This window comes from Trichosurus vulpecula, chromosome 3 (genome assembly GCF_011100635.1).
Source record: "Trichosurus vulpecula isolate mTriVul1 chromosome 3, mTriVul1.pri, whole genome shotgun sequence".
In the NCBI taxonomy this organism is placed as follows: Eukaryota; Metazoa; Chordata; class Mammalia; order Diprotodontia; family Phalangeridae; genus Trichosurus; species Trichosurus vulpecula.
The window spans coordinates 307,957,035-307,978,376 of NC_050575.1; the positions used below are offsets into that span (position 1 = coordinate 307,957,035).

Consider the following 21,342-nt stretch of genomic DNA (forward strand, 5'->3'; position numbering starts at 1 on the left):
GGAACAAAAAGAAATTGAAGAAGACATCAACAAACTCCCTAAGAAACAATCTCAAGGACCAGATGGATTTCCAAGTGAATTCTAACAAACATTTGAAGAACAATTAATTCTAATACTATATGAACTATTTGGAAAAATAGGCAAAGAAGGAGTTCTACCAAATTCTGTTTATTATACAAATATAGTGCTGATACCTAAATCAGAAAGAGCCAAAACAGAGAAAGAAAATTAAAGATCAATTTCTCTGATAAATATTGTTGCAAAAAATTTAAGTAAAATATTAGCAAAGAGATTATAGCAATTCATAACCAGGATAATATACTACAACCAGGTGAGATTTAGACCAGCAATGCAAGGCTGGATCAATATTAGGAAAATTATCACCATAATTGACCATATCAATAACAAAATTAACAGGAATTGTATGATTCAGTAGATGCAGAAAAAGCTTTTTGACAAAATACAGTACCTATTCCCATTAGGAGCACTAGAGAGCATAGGAATAAATGGAGCTTTCCTTAAAATGATAAGTAGTATCTATCTAAAACCATCATGAAGCATTATCTGTAATGGGGATAAGCTAGAAGCCATCTCCATAAAATTAGGGGTGAAACAAGGATGCCTATTAACACCTCTGTTATTCAATGTTGTACTAGAAATGTTAGCTTTAGCAATGAATAGACAAAAAAAATGAAGGAATTAGAATAGGCAATGAGGTAACAAAACTATTACTCTTTGGAGATAATGTGATCATATACTTGAGAGAATCCTAAAGAATTAACTAAAAAACTACTTGAAATTATTAACAACTTTAGCAAAACTGCAGGATATAAAATAAACTCACAGAAACCCACATCAATATTTCTACATTTTAACAACAAAGCCTGGCAGCAAAAGACAGAAAGAGAAATTCCACTTAAAATAATTGTAGACAATATAAAATATTTGGGAGTCGACTTGCCAAGAAAGACCCAGGACCTATATGAACATGATTACAAAACACTTTTCACACAAATAAAGTCATATCTAAACAATTGGAAAATATCAATTGTTCACAGGTGGGCTGAGCTAATACAATAAAAATGACAATTCTATTTCTAAGATTCTAAGAGCTTTCTGAGTAAACTTTAACTCTTTCATGTCTCAATCCTGAACCATATTTTCAAAGTATAATTATTTTCTATCCTCCTGCTCACCTTCACCTTGAAGTCATAAGATGTTGGTACAAAAAATGAAATTTTCTTCATGGTCCTCTCTGTGTTTTTGCTCTTCATGTTCAGAGCAAGATGAGATGACCAAATATCTCAAGAAATAATATTTTTTTCTTTCTTTTGGAGACATAATGAAAACAATTTAACTGATCTGTGACCCATTGTTTTTGTATGTATTTCTTTAAATTTCTTTGTCATAGGAAGTTTAATATTGATGTCTCTGTTCTTCCAATAGTATGGTTTTTTTTTCAATGAACAAAGTTTTAATATTTTTAGGCATCACCTAACTTTCTTTTCTACTATCCCAAGACTGTCTCTGTGGAAGCAAAAGATGGCACACCTTAGGATTCAGGGAAATTATAATTATACAATTATTTTTAAAAATTATGAAATTGTTCTTTATTTCATGGGTTGCCCTGGCCAAATAGTTTGTGACTTAATGGCCCCTCTCTAGGTTGAGCTATGGTTTCAGATGTGCAGGGGATAACATTTCTCTATACTTAGCTGTTGGTTACTGAAGAATTGAATTAAACTGTTGCCTGCAAGAGTTATCATCGGTAAGTCAAATGTTAAAATTCTTTAGTTAAATATAAATTATTTGAACTTCCCCCTCAAAAGGAAATGGAATAATTTAAATGAATTTTAAAAGATAACATGTTTATTACAACATTAGTTCTAAAAATTTTCTAAAAGATACATAAATATATTTTATAGATCCTCATATCATAAAAGTTGCTTGATTAGTTAGCATTGATTGGGAAAATTCTTAATGACTGACTAAAGGACAATACTTTGCATAGCTCTTTGCAGTTATCTTGTAATAATTTCAGAGCATCTTAAGAGATGTCAAATGTAGGATGGAACCACTAGTATAAGTTACTTTGCATAGGCTTTAATCACTGGTCTAGAGAACTTCCTGTCACATATATTGAATAGTTTAAAACTATGGAGAGCAAAAATATTGCACACCTCAGAAGGTTGTAGAAAAGGTATAAAGTATTTTTTAAAAAAAAGAAATAAACAAAAACAAAAAAGACCTTCATAAGCAAGATACAGATAATTACAGGGATGCTTACCTAGCCAGTTGATGTTCAGATAATAGGAAACAAAAGTTGGTGGAATGGTAAAGATATCTACCAAGGAGTTCACCTCCAACCAAAACTTGATCTTGTTTTCAGCAGCCACAAACTAGAAATCAAATCAACAAGTCCAAAGGCATAAGTTCTAGTTGGACAGGTTCAAATTTAAGGCATCATTAGCATATGAGCTTAATCATTAACAATACATTCAATAAGAGGAAATTTAATTTCATTCTACTTTTCAATTTCAGGTCATGAAAAAGTGGGCTGGCTTTGTGATAGTCCCTATATATTCCAGCCTTAGTCAGTTATGGCAATTAAAAGAAATAACTACCGAGCTGTAGAAACATGGAATATGAACCCAGGTTGTTCTGACTGTGAAGTTAGCTTTCTATCTACTATCTCGTGTTAATTCTGAGAGTATAAGTTGCACAGCAGGCACCTCTTTCTGTTGGTAGATCAAATTTCCTATTAAAAAAAACTTTTAACACCAATGAAATTATAAATCTGGTTCAAAACAAAACAATTGAGTTATTTCTTTTTAATATTACTATATTTTTACATCACTTTCTTTGTAAATATCTAATTTCTCCATTCCTTGCTCAGAGATATATCCTTTATAGCAGTACATATAAGAAAATTAAAAAAAACAAGCAGTTCATCAAAATTAATCAACACATAAACACAAAGGACAACATGATAGAATAAAATGATCCCCGGATTTGAAGTTAAAGGTCTGGATTTGAATTCCAGCTCTGTAACTTCAGTTCACCTCTGGGATCCTAATTAAGTCACTTAATCCTTCTAGATTTCTATATACTCCTGTAATAAATCTGGGTTAGATGATCCCTAAGATTCTGTCTAATCCCCTGGAAAAGGAATGGCAAACTACTCCAGCATCTTTGCCAAGAAAATGTTGTGAACAGTACTGGCATACTATGGTCCATGGATCATGAAGAGTTGGATATGGTTAACAACAAGATTCCATCTAGATCTATGTCTTGTAATTTTTGTTGGGTTTTGAATTTACATTGATACCTTTTATTTTAAAATAACCTTCATTTTCCGAATATATTCTTTCTCCTCTTACCAAAGAAGCAATTTAACAAGGAACGAAGAAAAAAGGAAAGAAAAAAAAAGAAAGAGAAAAGAAAAAAAGCAGTTTAGTTAAACTAACCAACATATAGCCTGGATAGCAACGTTCCGTAATAACAGTACCCCACCTCTGCAAATAAGAAAAGGAAACTTTCTTTTTTCTTCTTTGAGAATAAGTTTGGTCGGGACAGCAAGGTGGCTCAGTGAGCAGAGCACTGGCCCTGAGGTCAGGAGGACTTGAGTTCAAATCCGACCTCAGACACTTGACACACTTACTAGCTTTATGACCTCGGGCAAGTCAATTTAACCCCAGTTGCCCTGCCTTCCCCCCTTCAAAAAAGAGAGAATAAGTTTGGTCCTTATAATTACATAATATTCAGTTTTGGTTTTACTTATTTTATTTTTCCATTTATGTCACTTTAGTCATTCTGTATATTATTTTCTTGTTTTTGATGATTTCACTATATATCAGTTCATATACATTTTTGCATGCTGTATCAGTAAGGCAATAAACACATCGATGATAATCATGATATACCTATGTAGTTCTGTATCACAAAGTATGAGAGACTCTCCATAAAGAAGGTAAAAGAAGTATAACATTTATTCAGACACCAGAGGACCATATCCCATAACCAAATGTTCAGCCTCCACAGCCAGTTAGCCCACTTTATCATAACAGCAAGGAACTTAAAACACCACATCACAGCCCAGAGCCTTGCCACCCCAAAACCTCTCTGACCCCTTGGCTGGGGTCTTTCCCAAAACAAACTCACAGTACAGCTAAGTCAGCCTGTTCAATTCTAACAGTCACGAGGGCAGCCATTAGCAGCCATAACTGTGCTCTCCCTCTCCCTTCCTCCCTCCCTCTCTCTCTCTCCTCTCTTTCTTTCTCTCTCTCAGCATTTCCTGTGACATAATTTCCTTTTCCTGTCAGGAAGCTCCTCCCACCACATGTGTTAGGCTCCCTGTGACATAAGCAGGTCACATGGCCTATTAATGGGTGGGAAAGCTCTTCAAATCTAAATTTCTACTACACATGCTTATCCAAATTCTGCATATTCATAATTTCTCATAAAATAGTAATATTCTGTTGCACTTATATAGCACAATTTGTTGAGTTATTCTGTAGACATTAGGTGCTTACATTGTTTCCAGTTTTTTACTACCTCAGAAAGTGCTGATAAAACTAGGATGCATGAGGAATCATTTTCATCAGTGAACTTTTGGACCTCCTTTTCCATTTGGCCAGTTTTGATTTTTAAGGCATTCTTCTCCTCATTGGCTTTTTGGACCTCTATGGCCATTTGGGTTAATCTATTTTTAAGGTGTTATTTTCAGTATTTTTTGGGTCTCCTTTAGCAAGCTTTTGACTCATTTTTCATGATTTTCTTGCATCACTCTCATTTCTCTTCCCAATTTTTCCTTTACTTCTCTTACTTGATTTTCAAACTCCTTTTTGAGCTTTTCCATGGCCTGTGACCAATTCTTACTTTTCTTGGAGGATTTGGATGTAGGAGCTTTGACTTTGTTGTCTTCTTCTGGTTGTATGTTTTGATCTTCTTTGTCACCAAAGGTAGTCTGATTTTTTACTCAGTTTGCTCATTTTCCCAGCCAGGTCCTTGACTTTTGAGCTCTTTGTCAAGGTAGGACTCTGTTTCCAGTGTGGAGAGTGCTGTGCCCCAGGTTTCAGGGGTTTTGTGCAGCTTTTATCAGAAATACTTCTAGGCACTTGTAAATTTTCAATTCTTCTAAGGTGGTATGATCAAGGGAGAGGTGTTTACTCTTCTCCTGGTCTGTGCTCTGGTCTGTGAGTGATCACAACCACTCTTTTCTGCCTTGGAACTGTGAGGAGTCCCTCTCCACCAGTGCTGCTCCTCACCCCAGGACCTCCACCTAGGACTGTGACCCCGATCCAAGCAAGGCAAAACAAAAGAATCTTGCCTCAGGGCCAGCAAAGAGATGCCTGCCATCCCTCCTCTGATCAGCAGCTTGATACCCCCACCATCTGTGGACCTGGAGCTCTGGAAATAGCCACTGCCACCTCCGCTGCCCTGGGGTTGGGGCCAGATCACACTTTTCTCTTACCCAGGTATGGCAGAGTTTCCACACTGACCTTTTACTTTGTCTTTGGCATTTGTGGTTTGAGAAGTCTGGAAACCGCCATGGCTGCCAGTGAGTCAGTCCCCTGAGACCTGCTCTGTCCCAGTCTGTGCCTGGGTGGCCCATGCTGGACTGTGTTATGCTTCCAGCCCAGTGTGATAGACCCTACCTGTTGGCCTTCCAGGTTGTCTTGGGCTGGAGATCTGTTTTGCTCTGTCATTTTGTGGATTCTGAAGCTCCATAATTTGTTCAGAGTCATTTTCTATAGATATTTGGAAGGCTTTGGGGGAGAACTCAAGCAAGTCCCTGCCTCACTTCACCATCTTGGCTCCACCCCCTTTTCCTCCCAGTATTTCTTAAGCAATCAGTAGAATACCTTCAGTCTCCAATGAATCCCACTCCTACAGGGATTTTCCCTAAAGGGGAAAAGTTCTCTAAACTCATGTGGTTTGTACTCCCTTTGGAAAGGGGACAAAGAAGGGTGGCGAGTGAAGTAGCCCCCTGAGATCTGGGGAATCCCACTTTCCACAGTAATATAGGCAAATCCTCCAGATATATAGGATCACCCTTTGGTTTGTCTTCCCCTTGAAAGGGCAAAAAACTCACTATCTCTAGAGAGACAGTATTCTGATATTGCACTGTTTCATTTTTACTCCATTAAAAATTAACAATAATCCCAATTTATAATTCTATTATGAAGTTGATCAGAATGAAAATAAACTTAGTGCGACTAAACAGGTCATTGTCATTTTTTTTGTAAACAAATTTTATTGATACATTTCATTTTTACTTCACTTACATTTTCCATTATATGCTTCATCTCAATTCCTACCAGAGAAGAATCCTTTATAGCCAAGAATAAACAAAAAGGGATAGGGGAGGATAACTCAAGAAATCTGATGAATAGCTCAGAAAAAAAACCTGATATTCTATGTAGTGTTGCACATCTATAGTTCCCCATTTCTGCAAAGAAGGAGTTGTTGCTGTTCGATCATTTCAGTTGTGTCTAACTCTTCATGAGGCCATTTGAGGTTTTCTTGGCAAAGATACTGAAATAGTTTGCTATGTCCTTTTCCAGCTCATTTTACACATGAGGAAACTAAGGCAAACAGGGTTAAGTGACTTGCCCTAGGACATATATCTAGAAAGTGTTTGAGGCCAGATTTGAAATCAGGTAGATGAGTCTTCCTGACTCTAAGCCTAGTGCTCTATCAGACTAGGACTTAAACTTTTTCCACTCACAAACCCTTCAGCACTTCTTAAGCTATCCACTGTACCACCTAGCTTTCCAAAAAGAAGCAGGGGAAGGTGTTTTGTCTTGTGTCTTCTTCTCTAGTTCATGCTTTGTTGTTTTTTGTTGGACTTGACTCAGGCCAGTTTCCTGGAAGTTTAAGTTTGATATTAGAACAAAATGTGTCAATCAAAGGCAATTAAACAGTTAACAAAAAGAAACTTAGCCATATCAAGCAAGAAAAAGCTATTCAATAGGTAAGGCATTGAGGACACCTCAAAATGTTTCATCTTAATGAAACTCTCTTGCCTGAGCTTCTCATCCTGATCTACCAGCCAAGTACCAGGAGCTCTTGGTGACTATTTTGTACTTGGGTAAAGAGGAAGTAATGTCAGAAATGTGAATTTATAGCCATATGAGGCAAGCAAGTCTGGAGGATGCTCTCAATACTTTTTAAGCACAAACTGGACTAGCTTATAAGAGGTTGGAGGAGAGACTTGAGGGGGGTCGTTGGGAAGAGTTTAGGATGTTGCTCCTTCCACTTGACCATTATAATTTTCCAGAATTCAATCTCAATTGTTTTGCTGTTGTTTTCTTTTCATTTGCATTGTTGTAGTTAATTTTGTTTATTGCTTTCCTGGCTCTGCTATGTTTAGTCTTCCCAGGCTTCTCTGTAATCATATTCACTGTTCCTTATAGCATAGCAATATTCTATTACATTCTTGTGCAACAGCTTGGTTAGCCATCCCCTTATTGTCATTGTTGTTGCCAACTCTTTGTGGACTTCTTGTACCCAACCTTCTGAGCTCATATTGGTCCGATCAGTCATGTTGGATGTACTGCACCTTGACCCCAACATAGTGATGTCATTTTGATGTTAATTGGTCCTCTTTGAGAATGAAGGACAGCAACCACAGATACTCTAAATCAGGAGTTCTTAACCTAAGGTCCATAAACTTGGTTGTTGTTTTAGTATTTTAGTATTTTCTTATCTGTGTTTCAATATGATTAGCTTCCTTTACAGTCATATGCATTTTATTTTATATATTTAAAAGCACTACTCAGAGAAGGGATTGCCAGGCTTAAACAGCCTGACACAAGGTCCATGATACTCTAGGTATTATAATTATCATCATTGTCACCATCAGCACCATTGTCATCTTTAAAATCCTTATGAACCAGGGAGGAAGTGTATAATTGTATGGAAACACTGGATTTGGGGACAGCATATGTATGTTGGAATGTTAACTCCACCACTTATTTCTATGTGGCAGATCATTTCACCCTTCTGGGCCTTGGTTTTTTCATCTGTAAAACATAGATAATATTTGTGCCATAGGTTTCAAAAGATTTCTGTGAGAAAATGTAGTATAAATTGTAGAGACCTTATGAACAGAGGGATGACTTTAAGCTCCCTAAATTGTTGATGTGGAGAGACCTGGGTCCTAGTCCTTCCTATAACACATACTGACTGTGTGACCCTGGGCAAGTAACTTACCCTTTCAATGGCCCAGGACACTCTCAAAGATTATTAGATACAGAGCAAGATCTATTCTGTATTAGTAACATAAGTTTCTTTAATGAGAGTTTCCTATACCAGCGATATCCAAACATTTTTGATCATGCACTCTTATAGTTAAAAGAAAAAAAAACAACTAGCATGCATCCCCAATATATGCATGTTTAGGGGTAGGTTTTTTTTTTGTAAATTGTACACATGAACTATTACACTAATGTATACATAATAAACTTAATCAAAATTAAATTTTAAAAGGATGGGATAAATATAAAATGCTGTTTAATCGTGGAATCAGGAAGCCACTGGAATTTACCAAGTGGGAAAGTAACATGGCCAGCTCTGCACTTCAGATCATCACTTTGGCAGCTCTCTGGAGGACAGATTGGAGAGGGAAGAAGCTTGAGATAATGCATCTAACTAAGAGTCTATATAGTCCAATTAAAAGGTGATGATGATAGGAACCTGAACTTGAGTGCATCAAGGAACAATAAGGAGTAGGTGACACTGAGGTTATGAAAACTTTGGTAAGTAGATAGATGGTAGTACCTTTGTCAAGGCACTATGGGTGATAAAGACAAAGTTCCTTCCAAATTATTTTTATAAAATTATAATAACTAGTATTTTTATATAGAACTATAACATTTACCAAGGGATATCTTCAAAGCATTATTGATAGGTAGCAGAAGTCATGTTAGCACCATTTTGTAGATGAGGAAATTAAGAGTTAAAGAGTTTAAACAACTTGTCCACTTCTACAGAGCCAGTAAATGGTAGATACAGTATTTGAAGCCAGGTTTAGTTGAGGAGGTATCACTGAGGACTATGACTGCTGCTTTTAACACACAATTTTTAAAATTTGCAGAGTGATTTTCATTGATCATCACACTGTAAACTCAAGATGATCCCATCTTATCATCTCTCATTTTTTATCCCATTGTATAGATGAGAAAAATGAGGCCATAGTCACTTAGCTGTTGAATGTTGAAGGCAGACTTTGAAACTAGGCCTCTTTGAATCTGAATCCAGTTTTCTATTTTTCCATAGATATAAAAATATAATAGAAAATTAAGCTTAGGGCTAAATGAATGATATGGAAAAAATGCCTCACATTTATATAATACTTTGATTTTCAAAACACACTTTCCTCACAACTGGCCTCTTATACAGGTAGTTTACGTATTATTATGCCTATTTTTACAGATAGAATTCCGAACCTAAAGGAGGGTATCTTGCCAGTAGGTGGTCAGTGTTAGAAATGGTCTTCACGAGGCAGGTAGTGGTACAGTGGTTAGAGCACCAGCCCTGGATTCAGGGGGGACTTGAGGTGAGAATCCAAACTCAGACACTTTCTAGCTATATGACTATGGGCAAGTCACTTAACCCCAATTGCTTCCAAATTTTTTTTAAATAAACAAAAGAAATGAACTTCACAACCAAGTTCCCTAACATCAAAGCCATTGTCCTGTTAAATACTGTAAAAACTTATTCAAAATATACTTCATATTATATACTTAACACTTTGATATTTAATAAGAGCTTTTTACATATATTATCTGAATAATATTCAATGAAATTGTGAGATGGGTAGGACTTAGAAGATTCATTATTCTATCCCAAACTAATTTCATGACCTTGGGAAAGTCTCTTTGCCTATGTGTAAAATAAAGGGGTTCTACTAGAAGACCCATATCCTTTGGAGCTCTAGAATTCAATTAAGTTCCATTTTTGTAACAATGCTACTAGCAGCTTCTGTGGAGGTGTTAGACCAACAACAAGACCAACAACACCAGCACGCAGGAGAGCTGCTAGCACAGGTTCTTTGATCTGCTTTTTAATGGAAAGCAACTTTAAGGAGTTTACAGTCTCACTTTAATTAAACATACATATATCATTCACTTATTTCAGGCGAAAAAGTCAGCACCTGGAACTTCAGATAAAACATAAACAGAAATTACAAGCATAAATTATATAAACAGAGCAAATAACACAGATCAGCATACAGGGCTTCTAACCATCTGTCCATAGTAATACAGACATAGTTACCAGAGAGAGAAGCACCAACATTTGGGTTTTCAAAGCTGGGAGGCTCCTTAATGGCTACCCAGAGTCTCATCTAGCCAAATCACATGAACACTCTTCCAGTGAGTGAGCCCCCAAAGAAAAATGCTAACCTCAGAGTATATATATACTTCTTCAGGGTCAGCCCCCAGAGGGCATCCCAACCATTTGACTCAAACTCATGTGACTTAGGCTTTATTGTGACTTAAGCAGGTCATCAAAAGACTCTTGATTCAATAAAAGACACTTGATTCAAACAAAGGCAAGACTCAGTCAAAGGTACTTGATTACCTAAGTACTGAGAAGCACCCCAAAAGAAAAAAAAAAACAGCAAAACATCCCACTTTGCTGGCCATTACAATTTTATAGGTGGAGAAGTTTATGCTTAGAGCCATTTTGTCCAATATCATGTAAATTTTAGTGGAGGCAAGGTGTAAAAGTAGATTTCCAAATTAATGTCTCTTTATAAAAACATTTTCTATCAAATTCTATAAGTATATAAAAGTGGGAAGAAGTAAGTATTTCAGGCTGGGGTAGTTAAAAAAGGTTTTACAATGGAAGAAGAAAATTAATGTTGGAGATTGGAAAGGAAAGTTCTCTAGAAAGAGTAGAGATAAACAAAGGGATGTTTACCAAATTTCAGCAACAATGAACTACAGATAAATACAAAAGACTTTGTGTAAGGAGTGGTGAGACTGATAAGCCAGGAAAGGTAAATAGGGTCCAGATCAAAGATAGAAAACCCAAGGAATTTGCCCTTTATCCATCTTTCTCAATCACAGTAGCCAAACAAATTGGATGTCCTGTTGATACTATCCCCATGATGGATATTCCTGAAATCTGTCCCCACTTTTTTCCTCCCACTGCCACCACCTTAATACAGGCTTATTGCCTTTTACTTAAGCAATTATACTATCTCCCTAAAAAGATCTTCCTGTCTCCACTCTCTATGACCTCCAATCCATCCTTTATACTGCTTATATGCTAATATATTCCTCATATGAAAATGTGGCAATGTGACCCTACAAAATTATTCAGTGCCTGAATATTTGTCTACCAAGTAAAATGAAAGTTCCTTTCCTGGGTATTTAAGAGCCCTACACAATCATGTACCACACCACCATTCTGATCTTATCTCATTTTATTTTCTGCCAAATACTCTTGATTCTAACCAAACTTGACAACTGAATATTCCTCAGACACACTCTGCATTTTCATGACTGTTTTTGGTCATGTTTTTCTCTATGACCGGACTATCCTCACTCTTACTTCTGTCTGTTGAATTTTTGCACATCCTTCAAACCCAATAAACAAAAAAGTAATCAAAATATTCATAGCATTTGATGTAAAGATCCCGTAATTAGACATGTAACCTAAAAAAGTAGAATGGAGCAAATGGAAGCTGATGACTTAATGAGAAATCAACAAATTATAAAACAGAACCAAAAGAATGAAAAAAGATGACAATGTGAAATAACTTATTGGAAAAACCACTGACCTGGAAAATAGATCCGGGACAAATAATTTTAAAATTATTGGACTACCTGAAAGCCATGATCAAAAAAATAGCCTAACATCATCTTTTAAGAAATGATCCAGGACAACTGCCCTTATATTCTAGAACCTGAAGATAAAATACAAATTGAAAGAATCCACCAATCTCCTCTTTAAAAAGATCTGAAAAGGAAAACTCCTAGGAATATTGTAGCCAAATTCCAGCATTCCCAGGCAAGGAGAACATATTGCAAGCAGCCAGAAAGAAACAATTTGAGTATTGTGGAAATGCAATCAGGATAACACATGATCTAGCAGTTTCTACATTGAAGAATGGAAGGGCTTGGAAAATTATATTCTGGAGGTCAAAGGAGTTAGCATTAAAACCAAGAGTCACCTACCCAGCAAAACTGAGTATAATACTTTAGGGGAAAAGATGATTTTCAATGAAATAGAGGACTTTCAAGCATTCTTGATGAAAAGACCATAGCTGAACAGAAAATCTGACTTTCAGATACAAGAATCAAGAGAATCTTGAAAAGGTAAACCAGAAAGAGAAATGACAATGGACTTATTAAAGTTGAACTGTTTACATTCTCACATGGAAAGATGATATTTATAACTCATGAGGCCTTTCTCAATATTAGGGTACTTGAAGGGAATATGTGTGTGTGTGTTCCTGTGTATATATGTATGTGTGTGTATATATGTATATATGGGTATATATGTATACGTACATATATACATATATATAGACAGAGGGGACAGGGTGAGTTGAATATGAAGAGATGATATCTAAAAATTAAAATTAAAGGGTGAGAGGAATATATTGGGAGAAGGAGAAAGGGAGATAGAATAGGGTAAATTATCTCACATAAAAGAGGCAAGAAAAAGCTGTTACAATGGAAGGGAAGAGGTGGGGAGGTGAAAGGGAATGAGTGAACCTTACTCTTATCAGATGTGGCTTAAGGAGGGCATAACATACACACTCAATTGGGTATCTTATCCTACAGGAAAGTAGGGGGAAAGGGGATAAGGTGGTGTAGAATGATAGAAGGGAGGGCAGATTGGGGGATGGGGTAGTCAGAAGCAAAACTTTTGAGGAGGGACGGGGTCAAAGGAAAAACTAGGAAAAACTAGACTAAATGGGAAATGGGAAATGGGATAGGATGGTGGGAAATATAGTCTTTCACAGTATGACTATTATGGAAATGTTTTGCATAACTACACATGTATAACCTATATTGAATTGCTTGCCTTCTCAGTGAGTTGGGGTGGGAAGAGAAGAAGGGAGGGAATCTGGAACTCAATGTTTTAAGAACAGATGTTAAAAGTTAAAAGTGGGAAATAAGATGTTTGGGCAATAGGGTATAGAAATCTATCCTGCCCTACAAGAAAATAATGGGGAAGGGGATAAAGGGGGGGAATCATAGATGGGAGGGCAGACTGGGAGAAGAGGTAATCAGAATGCATGCCACCTTGGGGTGGGGGTAGGGGAGAAATGGGGAGAAAATTTGGAACTCAAAATCTTGTAGAAATGAATGTTGCAAAATAAAGATAAATTAATTAAAAGAAAAAAGAATACTCTGAGGCTAGACACCTCCACTAGGTCCCTAGCTCAGCATGAGGGAAGTTGACAGACACCTGGGGCCCTCACCTACCATCACCTGAGTCCCCAGCACACAAAGCCAGTGACCATGCCCCTGATCCCTAGAACAAGAAGCTTGGGACAGTGTCTCTTGTGCTCTAGCAGGGGAACTCAAGTTTAAAAGCCAGGAAATGGGCAAACATCATAAACAAGAAGCAGAAGATAACACTGACCATAGAAAATTATTAAGGTGTTAGGGAAGATCACAACACAAACTCAGAAGAGGACAACATTGTCAATATACCTACATCTGAAATATCAAAGGGAAATATGAATCAGTCCCAAGTCCAAAAAGTGTTCTTCAAAGAGCTCAAAAATGATTTTAAAAGTCAAATAAGAGAAGTAGAAGAAAATTGGGAAAATAAATGAGAGGTATGCAAGAGAGAGTCAATAGCTTGGAAAAGGAAAGGTAAAATTTGATTGAAGAAAACAACTTCTTAAAAATACAATTGGCTGATTGGAAAAGGAGGTAGAAAAACTCCACTGAAGAGAAGAACTTTAAAAGCAGAATTAGTCAAATGGAAAAGGAGGCAGAAAAGCTAACTGGAAAAAAATAATTCATTAAAAATCAGAATTGGGCAGGTGGAAGCTAATGACCCTATGATACATAATCAGTCAAACAAAATCAAAAGAATGAAAAAATAGAATAAGATATAAAATCCTTCATTGGAAAAACAAGTTAGCTGGAAAATAGATCCAGGAGAGATAATTTAAGAATTATTGGTCTACCTGAGAGCCATAATAATAAAAAAAAAAGATCCTGGACACCATCTTTCAAGAAATTATCCAAGAAAATTGCTGTGACGTCCTAGAACCAGACCACTCACCTCCTGAAAGAGATCCCCAAATGAAAACTCCAAGAAATATTATAGCCAAATTTCAGACTTATCAGGTCAGGGAGAAAATACTGCAAGCAGCCAAAAAGAAACAATTTAAATATAATGGAACCATTGTAAGAACCACACAGGATCTTGCAGCTTCTACATTAAAGGATCAGAGGGCTTGGAATATGATGTTCCTCAAGGCAAAGGAGCTTGGATTATAACCAAGTATCAATCACCCAGCAAAAATGAGAATAATCTTTCAGGGGAGGAGATGGACATTCAATGAAGTAGGGGACTACCAGGGTGGAGCCAAGATGACGGCTGGAAAGCAGGAACTTGCGTGAGCTCCCCCACCAGTTCCCCAACAAAACCTATAAAAATGGCTCTGAACAAATTCTAGAACTGCAGAACCCACAAAATAGCAGAGGGAAGCAGGGATCCAGCCCAGGACAACCTGAATGGTCACTGGATGAGGTCTGTCATGCAGGGAGCTGGGAGCGGAGCAGAACGGAGCCCAGGGTGGGTGGCAGCAGGACCAATCAGACCAGGAGCTTGGCAGAGTGGGTCCTAATGCCCTGAATCAGTGAGCTGTGGCAGTTACCACAAAAACCAAAGACAACAGAGAAGGTTAGTGGGAAAAGCTGTGGGGGAGAGAGTGAAAAGAGTTCGAGGTTCAGCCACCGCCCCATGGGCAGCGGGGGAGGTGCAGCTACAGAAGTAGAGCTGCAGTTGCTTCTGGCCCCAGGCCCACCTGGTGGGAGGAATTAAGTGACAGATCAGAGCAGGAGTGCAGAGACTGCTTAAGATTTGTGTCAGGTCCGGGTTGGTGGTTCTTGGGGATGGAGGAGTGCTGGTGTGGAAGAGTTGGCTGTATAGAAATAGCTCTGAAATCAACGGCACATCCCCTCAAGCTTGGAACAAAGTACTCTTTACTCTACAAGCAGTCATACCCTGCTGAAAAATGCAAGGGTCAAGTAAGTTGGCTGGGAACATGGCCAGGCAGTGAAAACACATCCAGATTCAGTCTCAGACTTTGGAATCTTTCTTTGGTGACAAAGAAGACCAAAACATACAGCCAGAAGAAGGCAACAAAGTCAAAAAACCTACATCAAAAGCCTCCAAGAAAAACATGAACTGGTCTCAGGCCATGGAAGAGCTCAAAAAGGATTTGGAAAAGCAAGTTAGACAAGTAGAGCAAAAATGGGGAAGAGAAATGAGAATGATGTGAGAAAACCATGAAAAATAAGTCAGTGAATTGCTAAAGGAGACCCAAAAAAATACTGAAAAAAATATTGAAGAAAACAACACCTTAAAAAGTAGACTAACTCAAATGTCAAAAGAGCTCCAAAAAGCCAATGAGGAGAAGAATGCCTTGAAAGGCAGAATTAGCAAAATGGAAAAGGAGGTCCAAAAGACCACTGAAGAAAATACTACCTTAAAAATTAGATTGCAGCAAGTGGAAGCTAGTGACTTGATGAGAAATCAAGATATTATAAAACAGAACCAAAGGAATGGAAAAGTGGAAGACAATGCGAAATATCTCATTGGAAAAACCACTGACCTGGATAATAGATCCAGGAGAGATAATTTAAAAGTTATTGGACTACCTGAAAGCCATGATCAAAAAAAGAGTCTAGATATCATCACTCAAGAAATTACCAAGGAGAACTGCCCTGATATTCTAGAGCCAGAGGGTAAACTAAAAATTGAAAGAATCCACAGATCGCCTCCTCAAAAAGATCCCAAAAAGAAATATTCCTAGGAATATTGTCGCCAAATTCCAGAGCTCCCAGATCAAGGAGAAAATGCTGCAAGAATCCAGAAAGAAACAATTTGAGTATTGTGGAAAAACAATCAGGATAACACAGGATCTAGCAGCTTCCACATTAAGGGACCAAAGGGCTTGGAATATGATATTCCGGAGGTCAATGGAGCTAGGATTAAAACCAAGAATCACCTACCCAACAAAACTGAGTATCATGCTCCAAGGCAAAATTTGGACTTCCCACAGAATATAGGACTTTCAAGCTTTCTCAGTGAAAAGACCAGAGATGAATAGAAAATTTGATTTTCAAACACAAGAATCAAGAAAACCATGAAAAGGTAAACAAGAAAGAGAAATCGCAAGGGACTTACTAAAGTTGAACTGTTTTGTTTACATTCCTACATGGAAAGACGATGTGTATGATTCATGAGACCTCAGTCCTCAGTATCATAGTAGCTGAAAGGAACATGCATGTGTGTGTGTGTGTGTGTGTGTGTGTGTGTGTGTGTGTATGTATATATACATATAGACAGAGGGCACAGCGTGAGTTGAATATGAAGGGATGATATCTAAAAATTAAGGGATAAGATAGGAATATACTGAGAGAGGGAGAAAGGGGGAGATAGAATGGGGTAAATTATCTCGCATAAAAGTGGCAAGAAAAAGTGGTTCTGTAGCAAGGGAAGAGGGGGCAGGTGAGGAAAAATTAGTAAATCTTGCTCTCATCGGATTTGACCTGAGGAGGGAATACTCAATTGGGTATCTCACCCCACAGGAAAGAAGGAGGAAGAAGATAAAAAAGGGGGGACAATAGAAGGGAAGGCAGATGGGGGGAGGTGGTAATCAAAAACAAACACTTTCGAAAAGGGACAGGGTCAAGGGAGAAAACTGGATAAAGAGGGATAGGTAAGCTACGAGCAAAACATAGTCAATCTTTCACAACATGAGTATTGTGGAAGGGTTTTACATAATGATACACATGTGGCCTGTGTTGAATTGCTTGCCTTCTTAGGGAGGGTGAGTGGGGAGGGAAGAGGGTAGAGAATTTGGAACTCAAAGTTTTAAAAACAGATGTTCAAAAACAAAAAAATTAGTTTTTGCATGCAACTAGGAAATAAAATACACAGGCAATGGGGCATAGAAATTTATCTTGCCCTACAAGAGAAGAAGGGAAAGGGGGTTGGGAGGGGAGTGGGGTGACAGAGGGGATGGCTGACTGGGGATTGGGGCAACCAGAATATACGCCATCTTGGAGTGGGCAAGAGGGTAGAAATGGGGAGAAAATTTGTAATTCAAACTCTTGTGAAAATCAATGCTGAAAACTAAATATATTAAATAAATCAAAGAAAAGAAAAGAAAGAAAAAAATAGGGGACTACCAAGCCTTGATGAAAAGATTGTAATTTAACAGAAAATTTGATCTTCAAGTACAAGACTTCAAATACAAGACTCAAAAGAGGCATAAAAATGGTAACCAGGAAAAGATAAAATATTTTTTCTATAAATAAACCGTTTACAGCAGTACATGGGGAGATGATACTTGTAACTTTTGAGAACTATATGTTTATTATGACATTTAGAAGGGGTCTACATAAACAGAGGATGTGGGTATAAGTTGACTTGGATGCGATGATAAAAAAATTAAAGGATGGAATAAAAAAGATTGTACTGGGAGAAGAGGAAAGGGGGAGACAGAAAAGGGTAAATTACATGACATGAAGAGGTGCAAAGACCTATTACAGTAGAGGGAAACAAGGGAGGCAGGCGAGCATTGTTTGAACGTTAGTTTCATTGGTTTTGGCTCAAAGAGGGAATAACAGACATTCACTTGGGCATAGAAATCTAATTTACCCTATAGGAAGTAGGAAGTGAAAGGGGAAAGAAAAGAGAAGGGGGGCTGATAGAAGGGAGGACAGATTGAGAGAGGCAGTGGTCAGAAGGAAAACACTAGTGAAGAGGGAAAGGGGTAAAGGAGACATAAAAGGATAAACAGGGGAAAATAGGATGGAGACAAAGATATAGTAATCATAACTCTGAATGTGAATGGAATGAACTCTCTCCTAAAATGGAAACTGATAGCAGAGTAGATTAAAAACCATAAATCTACAATATGTTGTTTACAAGAAATACATTAGAAGTCAAGGGATACACACAGGGTGAAGGAGAAAGGCTAGAGTAGAATATATTATGCTTCCGCTGAAGTAAAATAAAATAAAAAAAAAAGCAAGGGCAGCAATCCTGAACACAGACAAAGCAAAAGCAAAAAATAGTTCTAATTAAAAGAAACAAGAAAGGAAACTACATCCTCCTAGAAGGTACCCTAGAGAGAGTTAGAAGCCACTAGTAGTCTGGGTGGGGCAAATTTCTGAGCCAGGAGAGTCCAAAAGGTCGATGGGACAGATCTGTAGGCTGGGAGAGTGCTCGGTGTGTGGAGTTGCACCAGACAGCACCAAAGCAGAAGCAGCTTTGGAAACCAGCCAGTGACCCAGGCTGCGTGCCTGAAACTGGCAGAGATCCCCAGGCTTCCCAACACAGGATGGGAGTCTGTAGAAGCAATGAGGGGCAGCAGCACAACACCACCATCCGTGAGACATCAACTCCTGAGGCTTGCAGCCTAGAGGTTTGAAACGCATCTTCTTGAACTTCTGGGAGACATAGTGGCCAGGTAAATGGCTCTAATCCTCCCTCTGACTCAGAGAATTCCTTGGGGAAAAATGCTGGAATAGAGGAGATAGAAGTGGGACTTCAGTGGCCATGCAGTGGGAGTTCTTGAGTCCCAGAGGGGCAGAGCCAGCAGGGGTCAACACCAGGAGCCCAGATGTACCTTTGCACAGCCAGGGGAAGTGGCAGACACAAGCACAGACAACAAACAGCTGAGACCATTGCTGAAGAGCAACAGTGGTGGAGAGCAGCCCCAGGGGAAGGGGAGATTTCAGGCAGCCAGACCCCTCCCCCACACCTCAGGAAACTGAAGGCTATAATACACAAAGCCAGTAACTAGACTCACTAGAAATGGTGAGAAAATTTGTAACTCAAACTCTTGTGAAAATCAATGCTGAAAACTAAAAATTTTAAATAAAAAAAAGAAAAAAAAATAAGATCGGTGAAATGGCTATGGAGATTCAGAATCTAAATAGAGAAAATGACACCCTGAGAGGTAAAATCAACCAATTGGAAAAGGAGACTCAAAAGCAAAATGAAGACAGCAACTCATTAAAAATTAGAATTGAACAAGTGGAAGCTAATGACTCTATGAGGCATCAAGAAGTAGTAAAACAAAATGTAAAGAATGAAAAAATAGAAGAAAATGTGAAATATCTGATTGAAAAAACAACTGACCTGGAAAATAGATCCAGGAGAGACAATTTAAGAATTATTGGTCTACCGGAAATCTACAATGAAAAAAAGAGCTTTGACCGTATCTTCAAAGAAATTATAAAAGATAACTGCCCAGAGGTCCTAGAACCAGAGGGTGAAATAGTCATTGAAAGAATCCACTGATCACTCCCGAAAGAGATCCCAAATTGAAGACACCAAGAAACATTATAACCAAATTTAAGAATTACAAAGTCAAGAAGAAAGTACTGCAAGCAGCCAAAAAGAAACAATTCAATTATCGTGGAACTACAGTCAGGATCACACAGTATCTTTCAGCTTTCACATTAAAAGACAGGAGAAATTGGAATATGATATTCCGAAGGGCAAAGAAGCTGGGACTACAACCAAGGATCAACTACCCATCAAAATTGAGCACAATTTTTCAGGCAAGGAGATGGACATTCAACGAAATAAGGGAATTCCAGACCTTCCCGATGAAAAGGCTAGAACTCAATGGAAAATGTGACCTTCAAATACAAAACTCAAAAGAGACATAAAAGGTAAACAGGGGGAAAACCCCCCGCCAACCTTATTAATCAATAAGGGCAAATTTTTTACATTTTAGGTAGGATCATGCCATCTTATGTATGTCATATACATATATATATATGTATATATATATACATACACACACACATATATATATATATATACTTATATAGATAGATAGAGATATATATGTCAATCTTGAGAATAGTACAGTTATTATGACAGTTGAAAGGGATACACGTAGACTGTGGATGTCTGAATAAAATAACTGATATAAGGATTAAAAACATAATTAAGAGATGTAAAGGGAGGGTTCTGGGAGAAGAGGTAGTAGAAAAGGGTAAATTGCATCAAATGAAGAGGCACAAAATCACATTATAGTAGAGGTAAAGAAGGGAGGGAGAAGAGCAGTATTTGAGCTTTACTCTCATTGGATCTGGTTCAAGAAGGGAATAACATACCCTGATAAGTATAGAAAACTAACTTGTCCTACAGGCAGTAGGAGTGGAAAGGGGGAAAAAGGGAAGGAGGTGGTCAGAAGGGAGGGAAGAAGTAGCAAGTGGGAAATGGTAAGATAAGGGAGGGGAATCAAGAGGGATGGTAAACTGAGGTAGGCGGTGGTCAAAAGCAAAACTTTGTTGAGGAGTGGAAGGGGAAAGGGAGAAATAAAAGCATAAACGGGGGAAATAGGAAGGAGAAAAAGACACAGATGGTAATCATAACTGAATGTAAATGGGTTGAACTCTCCCATAAAATGGAAGTGGATAGTAGAATGGATTAAAAACCATCATCCTACGATATGCTCTTTATAAGAAACACAATTGAAACAGGGTAAAGGTAAAAGGCTGGAGTAAAATATATTGTGCTTCAGCTAAAGTAAAAAAAGCAGGTGTAGCAATCCCAATCTCAGACAAAGCAAAAGTAAAGATAGATCAGGAAGGACACTACATCCTGCTAAAAGGCACCATAAACAATGAGGCAATATCATTGTTTAACATATATGAACCAAGTGGTATGGCATGCAGGTTCTTAGAGGAGAGGTTAAGGGTGTTACAAGAAGAAATAGACAGCAAAACTATAATAATAGGAGACCTGAACCTCCTTCTCCCAGAACTTGATAGATGTAACCTCAAAATAAATAAGAAAGAAGTTAAGGAGGTGAACAGAATTTTAGAAAAGGCAGGTATGATAGACCTCTGGAGAAAACTGAATGGGGATAAAAAGGAATATACTTTCTTCTCAGTGGTACATGGCACATACTCAAAAATTGACCATGTGCTAGGGCATAAAAACCTCACAATCCAGTGCAGAAAGGCAGAAGTAGTCAAAGCATCCTTTTCAGATTATGATGCAATAAAAATTATTTGTAATAAAGAACCGGGGAAAAATAACCTAAAAATTAATTGGAAACTAAATAATCTAATTCTAGAGCATGAGTGGGCCAAAGAA

The 21,342-nt window shown here is 37.7% G+C and overlaps 1 protein-coding gene across 1 annotated transcript in view; it reads right to left on the minus strand.

The window, feature by feature from the left end:
* The window catches only part of KCNU1 (potassium calcium-activated channel subfamily U member 1), a gene marked incomplete at its 5' end in the record, with an annotated part of 434,479 nt that overhangs the window by 317,605 nt on the left and 95,532 nt on the right, over nt 1–21,342 (minus strand). The window contains 1 exon segment of the mRNA XM_036750000.1: nt 2,288–2,399. Within this exon segment, the coding sequence (XP_036605895.1) occupies nt 2,288–2,399 (112 nt within the window).